Source organism: Myotis lucifugus, unplaced genomic scaffold (genome assembly GCF_000147115.1).
Source record: "Myotis lucifugus unplaced genomic scaffold, Myoluc2.0 scaffold_5845, whole genome shotgun sequence".
In the NCBI taxonomy this organism is placed as follows: Eukaryota; Metazoa; Chordata; class Mammalia; order Chiroptera; family Vespertilionidae; genus Myotis; species Myotis lucifugus.
Genome location: NW_005876893.1, coordinates 1 through 9,307, shown reverse-complemented (window position 1 = coordinate 9,307; position 9,307 = coordinate 1). Strand labels below are relative to the sequence as shown.

Below are 9,307 nucleotides of genomic sequence, written 5' to 3'. Positions count from 1 at the left end.
ACCCTGAGAGCAGACACCCTTCCTGAGGGCAGAGCTGGAGCCTGGGACCCCTGAGTGTCCTCTCACCTGTCATCACCACCAGCTCCAGCGGTCACTGTGCTCTGACAAGCCAGTGGGGCTGTGATAGTAACAGCGATATATCCCAGCCTGTAGATTTGTCATGTGTGTGATGAGGAACTTGGCCTTGTCTCCGGGCTCCTGTGGCTTCTGTCTGTCCCAGGGCACTGGGCTTCTCTCTTTATCGAGACGGTACTCATTGGCCCCTGGGGTCCCCTGACACCAGATGGTCACAGGGTTCCTCCAGGGGATCACATTGCCTGGCTCAACCCAGATGGTGGGTTTGGGGAGGGGCCCTGGAAGGAAACCAGTATCAGGTTAACAAGACATTCCCACCCCCAGTTCCCAGCTCTCATCCCACATCCCTCCCAGACATCTCCCATCTGTCAGCCCAGAAGTGGTGTTTTTCTCCAGCTTCCCATGGGGTGGCCCCTTGTCCCCAGTGAGCAGTGGGACCTGAGAACCTGGGTGACTCACCTGCCTGCACTGGGGTCCTGAGGCCCACACTCAGCCCTGGAAGAGAGTCCCTGTGAGAGATTTGCCCTGAACCCTGAGCAGCACCCTCCTCCCCATGAGCCTCCTGAGTCCTGGGGTCCTGACAGAGCAGGGCCTGGCCATGGGGCAGGATACCACCCCACCCAACAGCCCCCCTCAGATCAGGGCTTCCCCTCCCCCTCCTCACATCTTACCGAGGCAGAGCAGGGCCCTGAGGGTGGTGGTCATGGCGTCTCTTTCTCTCTGATCGTGGCTGTGCAGATGGAGGAGGCCACAGTGTCCTCAGAAGAGGCTGACACAAGGGGTGTGGCCCCCAGGAGGCTGGTCCGCCCCGTCATGGGGCTGTCACGTCAGCAGCCCCAGGAAAGGGAACAGCCCCTCCCAGGGAGCCTGGCTCTCATTTCCTCAGAGCTGAGGCCTGGGCGGGCAGCAAGCTTCTGCAGACATTTCTGACCACGACTCAGGCCCCATTTCATCCACAAGCTTCTGCCTCACTGGCCTGAACTCCTCTTTGACCCAAGCATCCACCCTTATTCCTTGAGGATTTGCCATGTCCCTGGCCCGGGAATACACCACCGAACCACACAGATTCCAACTCTGAGCTGGCATATCTCAGATTAGCCAAAATAGAGCAAAACTGCATCACCACTTCCAAAAACAAGAGAGAGAGAGAGAGAGAGAGAGAGAGAGAGAGAGAGAGAGAGAGAAGAAGAAGAAGAAGAAGAAGAAGAAGAAGAAGAAGAAGAAGAAGAAGAAGAAAGAGAGAGAGTGCGCGCAGTAATGTCCTGTTGCTGCTATAACAAATAACCATATGCTTAAACGAGAGAGAGAGAGAGAGAGAGAGAGAGAGAGAGAGAGAGAGAGAGAAGGAAGGAAGGAAGGAAGGAAGGAAGGAAGGAAGGAAGGAAGGAAGGAAGGAAGAAAGGAAGGAAGGAAGGAAGGAAAGAGAAAGAAAGAAAGAAAGAAAGAAAGAAAGAAAGAAAGAAAGAAAGAAAGAAAGAAAGAAAGAAAGAAAGGGAGAAAGGGAGAAAGAATTAGTGTCCTCTTGCTGCTATAACAAATAACCATATGCTTAATGGGTTAAAGCAACACAGATTTATCATCTTTCCATTCAGGAATCAGAATGGGATTCCTTGTCTCTCAAGCTTCATAGGGTGCCCATAGCTCGTGCCCATTCATCCTCAGGACCAGCAGTTACATCATTGTCCACTGCTCTCGTCATCGCATCTCTTCAGCTCTGTCCTCCTGCCTCCCTCATTCAATCCCCAGGACTTTCTGATGACATGGAGCCCACCTGGGTCACCCAGGGCCATCTCCCATCTCAACATCCTTAACTCCATCACACCTGCAAAGTCCCTTGTGCCATGGGAAGTGACATAGGCAGGGGTGCTGAGGAGTAGGAGGTGCATATCTTTAGAAGGTCCTTGCTCTGCCTGCCTCGTGCCTTTGGGGACTTCTTGAGCCACATAAACCACTTCTGTCTGGGGATGGGGTGCTACTGGGCATGCTCCTTTCAAGGTGTGCTCAGGAACTACCTCCCATTCCATGATGGGCACCTCATGCCTCATGGTGACTTGGCTAAGACAACCTCTGGTAGAGCCCAGAAACAACCCCAACATTGTTTCACAAAGGAGAATAGTCCTCCACAGAAATACATAGTGTGACTCCAAAATAGTAATTGTCTGTGCTTTATTATTGATTGATTGATTGATTTTTTAAATCCTCACCTAAGGATATTTTCCCACTGATTTTTAGGGAGAGTGGAAGAGAGAGGGAAAGACAGAGAGAAACACTGATGTGAGAGAAGCACATCGATTGGTTGTCTCCTGCATGAACCCCTGGGCCCAGGAGGAGCCTGAAACCAAGGTAGGTGCCCTTGACCAGCAATGAACCCCGGTCCCTTTGGTCTACAGGCTGACACTATATCCACTGAGCCAAACTGGCCAGGGCTAACTTTCTGTGTTTTCATTCATCTGTAGTCCCCCCAAGACTCTATAATGACCTCATCTGCCATAAGTTCCGAACACAATTGAATCTCCTGGGTCACACAGCCCTGGCAGCCTGCACCTGTTGCAAAGATGTCTCTTGTTCGGGTCCCCACCCAAAACCAGCAGCCTCTCAAGACATTCATACGTGGGTGGAGGTAACATGCCCGAGAAGGAATATGTTGTCTCCAACTTCCAAAGAAAGTCCACCAGGAATTGGGTTTTCTCCTCATTCACAAGAGGGTCCTATGGAGCTGAGTCCTCACCATGGATGGGCTATCTCACCAGGCCCTGGGGAACTGGATTCCTAGGAATTTCACCCGGACAGCAAGGCCGGAGATGTGGGCAGATCCCGTTCCCACACTCTGGAACGCATCGGTCTTACAAAGGGCCTGGATGGGTTGCTAACTTCCTGTTTCTTTAGGTCCAATCCACATGGTACATATGACTTGTGCGGTGTCCTGCCCAATTGAGGGGCAATCCTGGTCCCTACAGCCTAGGTTAGGGCTCTGGAGACTTCCTCTCTCCTACGGGAGGGCAGTTGAGTGTGTTGTTGGCCCTGACACGCAGAAGCAGACTGACCTTGTAGCCGTTATAAAAGATCCAGAGAGAGTCCATTTTCATGAGATGAAGAACTGTACACCAGGAGATGTCCAGGTTTGCGGGAGGTGTTTTTTTCCAGTAATGAAGACTCCATTGAGGCAGAAATCAAACTCACCACCTGGTACACAGGAACACACTGCGATTCTTCAAGATCCATTTGTCCTCGGCAGAAGCCAACCAGGGGAGTCGCATAGGGATGTGGATGGAATCCTGGTCCCTGTGTCTTCCAAGTCCTTGGTGGTGGCACAAATCTGTGCAGTCCTACCAGGTGGGAAGGGCATCTCCACTGCCGTCCACCCCATCCCATCCCATCCCCAGCCTTTCCTCCGTTGTATCTCTTACTCCACAGCTCGGGTATTGAGGATGTCCGTATCATTGGGGAATTCCAGAACTAGGGAAATAGCTACAGGGCAGGTCAAAGACCCAAGCAATCTGCATCCATCGCCTCACCTCTTTAAGCCTCCACTCTGACTGGCAGGTGCCAGTGGTTTGGAGGTATCCAGGAGTAATTGAATATTTAACAGAATGGCTACGTAAACAACCAATAGAAAAGAATCTGCAGGAAATTACAGGAATTACAGGTTACTATTTTACCAATAAAAAGGGTGATAATGCCCAGCCAGCGTGGCTCAGTGATTGAGTGTCTTACCTATGAACCAGGAGGTCATGGTTTGATTCTGGGGCAGGGCACAAGCCCTTGTTGTGGGCTCGGCCCCGCCAGGGGTGTGTGGGAGGCAGCTGATCAATGATTTGCTCTCATCATTGATGTTTCTCTCCCTCTCTCTCCCTCTCTGAACTCAATATATATATAACTCAATATATATATTATATATATATATATATAATATATATATATATATATATATAATATATATATATATATATTTTAAAGATGAGAACATTGTTTTTAAATGATGGGAGACTAAATTACCAGGAAATGAAAAGCACACACGCAGAGAATGGTGACCCCCCCCCTCCATTCTCAAGTTCCAAAGTCCTTTCCAGAATGTGAATGTGCATGAGGCCCAGCTCATGAATCTTTCTCTTTCCTGGAGAAACAGGCTCTTGGAAAGAAGTCCGCATCTCCGGTTATCCCACTAAGAAATTCCAGCTCTGTGACTTCCCATTCCACGGCAGGTGTCAGATTTGAATCTGCCTCTCTTGGCGAATGTCCACTCCCATCTCACCTTGACCCTCTCCCGGACACTCCCCAGGCCCCATAAGAGCGTCCTGTCCCCTGTGGATCCCAGCATCACCTTCTCACCTGGTGTTCAGGACCTTCAAGGAAGTGACCACCTTTGCATTTCAAACCAAGTTTATACTACCTACACGCCTGATGTCTCTCCCCTGCCTAAATAAAGGACTGTCCCTGGTTGGGGAAGGAGTGTGCTTCACAATTTGTTGTCATGATCTTGTAGGCAAAAGAAGTTAAGCAAATAAGATGCCCAATGGAATTGTAAGCCGCATCTTCCCCTTGTGGAATCATCAGCCCTTCTCGCACTGTGCTCCAGCTCATAAAATTCAACAGATGAACATTCGCATAGCCAATAAATCCATTAAGTGATTAACAGTTGCTTAATTGATCACCAGTGCTTAACTTAAGAATATTCACTAATGGATAATAGATTGGTAACATACCAATGAGAAGACTGATGAAGGCGACGTAGTGCCAATAGTCAACCGCTGGTTATGGATCACTTTGTTACCAAGCCTTAGTTTCAAAATACTTGTGAACAAATAATAAATCAATAACACACCAATGCAAAGACCAATTAGGGAGGATTTTGAAGTGAAGCCTGAGGCTTTTTCTAAAACTATGAAGTGATAATAATAAAATAGGACTCAACTTTTCTTCCCCACAGAATAAGGCAGAGCAGGGGGGTGAGTTTCAGAATTACGGGAATTTTCCTGGCCCGCCCACCCTGTGCAGAGGGATGGTAGGACAGAGCCTGGAAGGCAACACTTACTAAGAGGATGTTGTGGGTAGGCATCCATCGCCCCCAGCCCATGTTTCAACACTGACCTTTCAAAAGGAAGCAAAACAGCTATTTCGCCACAGGCTAATCTCTGTGATGGTCCCAAATAAGATGCATGACTTCTCCTTTCTCAGAAAACAAGTTCTGCCTTTTGCAAACCCCCAGTTCTGTATTCTAGGCACTGTTCATAACACACCATAGAGTGACCGCTGGGTGTAGAGCAGGACATGGCCTTGGTCTCTGCCCAAGGCATTATGTCTCCCCACACTACAGGAGCTGTGTGCGTCTCCAAATCCTCCCAGGTTGCACTTGGATTAATAAAGCTTAGATAAAGCAAGGGGCCTCTTCTTACAGCCACTGGTTATAGAAGAGTTGTTGAGTGGAGATGACTGGGGGCTGATGGACAGGGATGGGGGTTCTGGTGAGAAAGAAGCTATGATAGACAGGAAAGAGGAGATCTGTCCAATGGCAACTCATGCTCAGATTCAGATTATGCATTTTGGGGTGGAATATCACTCAAGGAACATTGTCCTTAGTCTTCATTTTTCTTTATTTTTTGAATACTATTCTTTCATTTATTAGCTACATATTTTTGTTTTATTTATTTATTTTTCATTTTTAAGGATATATCATGGCCCTTTTTCTCAATTAAAGTTGACATTCAACCAAAACCGGTTTGGCTCAATGGATAGAGCATCGGCCTGCGGACTGAAAGGTCCTGGGTTTGATTCCGGTCAAGGGCACGTACATTGGTTGCGGGCACATCCCCAGTAGGAGATGTGCAGGAGGCAGCTGGTCGATGTTTCTCTCTCATCGATGTTTCTAACTCTCTATCCCTCTCCCTTCCTCTCTGTAAAAAATCAATAAAAATATTTTTAAAAAATAAAGTTGACATTCAATATTATTTTATGTTAGTTTCAGGTGTTCCTCATAGTAGGGGGGGGGACATTTATATAATTTACAAAATGATCCCTCCAACAAGTCTAGTACCCACCTTAACCATCCATAGTTATCACAATGTCATTGACTATATTCCCTATGCTGTACTTTGCACCCAATTTGTACTTCTTAAATCCCTTCATCTTTTTCACTCAGTTCCCCAATCCCTCCTCCTCTTCAACAACCTTCAGTTTGTCCTCTGTATCTATGAGTTTGTTTCTGTTTTGTTTGTTCATTTATTCCTTACAATGCTCCTTTCTGTAGTTGTTGACATTCAAGGTGAGGTTGGAACTCATTTGTGTGTATGAAACCTGTTGGTTACTATAAATTAATTGTACACAAATTACTTATTTGATCTTTTTTGCTGTTGGGTGACTTTGATCATTGAGACTCTAAGGGCTTACGAGTCAACTTCCCTTTTTGTGCCTCTGCTCTCACTTCCGGACACATTCCTCCTCACCCACAGCCTGTGTTTGCTCAATCCACCAAAATGTGCACATTCAAACTCTCCCTCGTATTCAAGGCCTTCAAAGAAATGCCTCATCCTGCCTCTCCCTCCCTATTTTCCATGCAATACCCCCACCAGAGGAGAACAGCTATCATACATGTGAGGGCAGGTTCTTGCATTGCCAAAAATTCACTAAAAAATGGCCACAGTCTATTCTAAGTCTTATGATACTCTCCACCTTTTTTCTTGACAACAGGCCTGGTTTCCTAATTCATAGAGACCAATGAAAGCTTTGTGAAAGTGCAGGAATTGAAAAGATGTGTCTAACTTGGATGACTTGTAATACTACACAATAATAATCCAAAGGTACAAATCAATAAGAATAAACTCTTCCTCCAGGGCAGAATTTCCAGAAGTTACTATGAGGAGCTACATTTTGTATAACATACAAAATGGCATGTTAGGTTAGGTGGTGCTTGGTTATGACCCTTTCTTTCCCTTGGGCCTCCAGAAAATTCTCACATGCTTCCTCCCACATCATAGCTTGCTTTGTCCACTCCAGGCCACATGTACCTGAACTCTCTGCTCTCCCTGAGTCTATGCAGGAAGGTCCAGACAAGTAACCAATGCTCAATTCTTGTTCTGTCTCACTTATTCGGCCACCTCAGATGGCCCAGATGTGGTTTCCATCATTAGTGTTAACTACTATGATGGTTAACTCTTTTTAAAAAAAAAATGTCCTGAATTTATTTGGATTAGTTTCAATGGGCATTGCCTGAAATGATCTGGAACTGTGGTCTGCTGTAGGCACTGATTAATCATGGTTCAGTTGTGTTCTCCTTCTAATTTCAGACTGAAGCAAAAGATGGGAGAGAAAGAGAAAGCAGGGATTAAACCAAATGTAGAGATTGAACCATTTCACTCTGTGCCTATTTTACCTTGTGGCTATTTAATTAGGTTTATTGCCACCATACCCACTCTGCCTTCAGTCACTCAGGAAATATGGGTGCCAAGCCACCAGAGGATAGCTGTAGTATTTACCAAGCCAGATAAGAGAAAACATGTATCCTAAAGTCTAAATGTCTCCACCCCTACACGAGCGACAGGAAAGGAATATTGTTGTTTGTCTTTCTAAGGTAGGAGCCAGAATTCCTCAAGCTGTGGCTCCTACTCCAAGAGAGGAGAGGGAGGATCAAGATCGATGATATGGGACCTTGACAGGATGTTGGAAGCCAAGAGCATTTTCTCTCTTTTGTCACTTCTCTTTTCTTCTTCTCCTCCTCCCCCTTCTTCCTCTCATCATCCTCCCCCTTCTTCCTCAACGCCTCCTCTTCCTCCTCTTCTTCCTCATCCTTCTTTTTCTTCTACTTCTTCTTTAACTTCATTTCTCCCCTCTCCTCTCTCACTCCCACCCCTTCCAGACATACACACAGATAATTTATCTCCATAGTGGATATGCTTCTTTCTCCTTCCCTCAGCAGGAGGAGACTCATCAATGCCTCCCTCTACATCCCCACTTGCTTTCTCATATCATAATCTCATATGATATGAGAAACAGAACCCATTGGAAAGCCTCAAGAATTTCCTGAGATCTTTACATCAGGGGGAGAGTTCACTTGGATTCAGAGAATAGTTCCCATTTTAAGGATTGAAGGTGCAGATATCCCAATTCCCAGCATGGCCTCAAAGGAGGTGGGAGCAGCTGTAATTGGCTTTGCTCCAGGCACACCCTCCAGTCTCTCCATCTCTTTGCATGACCACCTTTCCCATGGCTTTGGACTCTGGACAGGATTCTGGAACTTAGCAGCATTTCAAGTCACAAGTATTTAGCTGAGAAGAACCCACCATCTTAGAAACATCAAGGTATCCCTTTTGCTCACGTCTCAATTTGAGGCAATGAGCAGAGCTCTTCTCCTTTGAATAGGGAGTTTTTCGCTTGAACCTGGCCCATCACCTGCATATGGAATTGTCTGAGCCTCTCAGTGCATCTCCAAGACCCTTCTTTTCATCCTCCCCATCCACTCTCTCCACCCTCCAATCTCATCACTCATCTTTATCCCACACACTGAAGCCCAACTAAAATGTATGAAGTTCTCCACAATTGACATTTTTGCATCCATCTGAATCTTTGCATGTACTGCTTCCCACAAGGTCTGTATTCTTCATCTACTGGGAAAATTCTGTGTCTTTGTCTGTGTTATAGTAGTCTTTTCAATATTTGCAAAACCTAAATATTCCTCTTTTATTTCTAATTTTTAAAAAGAGTTACTGAGACAAATGCCAGATGATTTAATTTATATGAGGAATCTTTTTAAAAACCCACACAAAATAAACAAACAAGTAGAACAGAAACAGACGCATAGATACAGAGAACCTTTTGATGGTTGCCTGATGGAAGGGAGCTTATGGGAGAATATGTAGAAAAAGTGAAGAGCTCTGGCTGGTGTGTTTCAGTGGATGGAACATCAGCCTGGGCACCAGAGGGTCTGGAGTTCATTTCCAGGTCAGGTGCACATACCTGGGTTGCAGGTTCGATCCCCTGCACGATTGGGGCATTTTCAGGAGGCAACCGATCAATGTGTCTCTCTCATCTAAATGTTTCTCTCTCTCTCTCTCTCTCTCTCTCTCTCTCTCTCTCTCTCTCTCTCTCTCTCTCTCTTTCTCTTTCTCTTTCTCTTTCTCTCTGTTTCCCATCCCTTCAACTCTTTGTAAAACTCAATGGAAAAAATATCCTCAGGTGAGGATTAATAAAACAAAAGAAAATGGAAGGGATTAAGAAGCACAAATTTGTAGTTACAAAATAC

At 46.1% G+C, this 9,307-nt stretch overlaps 1 protein-coding gene across 1 annotated transcript; it reads right to left on the bottom strand.

The window, feature by feature from the left end:
• Positions 1-72: 72 nt before the first annotated feature.
• On the bottom strand, positions 73-816 carry LOC111824752 (leukocyte immunoglobulin-like receptor subfamily B member 4). Its single transcript, XM_023749324.1, has 3 exons — positions 747-816; positions 535-570; positions 73-353 (listed from the first exon to the last, which is right to left on the bottom strand). The coding sequence occupies exons 1-3, from the start codon at positions 778-780 to the stop codon at positions 73-75; spliced, it is 351 nt and encodes a 116-aa protein (XP_023605092.1). The 5' UTR covers positions 781-816.
• Positions 817-9,307: the final 8,491 nt, after the last annotated feature.

Coding starts and splice junctions, on each gene's coding strand:
- LOC111824752 (XM_023749324.1), bottom strand. CDS start 780: ATGACCACCACCCTCAGGGCCCTGCTCTGCCTCG. Junction 571..746: donor CAGGGCCCTGCTCTGCCTCG/GTAAGATGTGAG, acceptor ACTCTCTTCCAG/GGCTGAGTGTGGGCCTCAGG. Junction 354..534: donor CAGGACCCCAGTGCAGGCAG/GTGAGTCACCCA, acceptor GTTTCCTTCCAG/GGCCCCTCCCCAAACCCACC.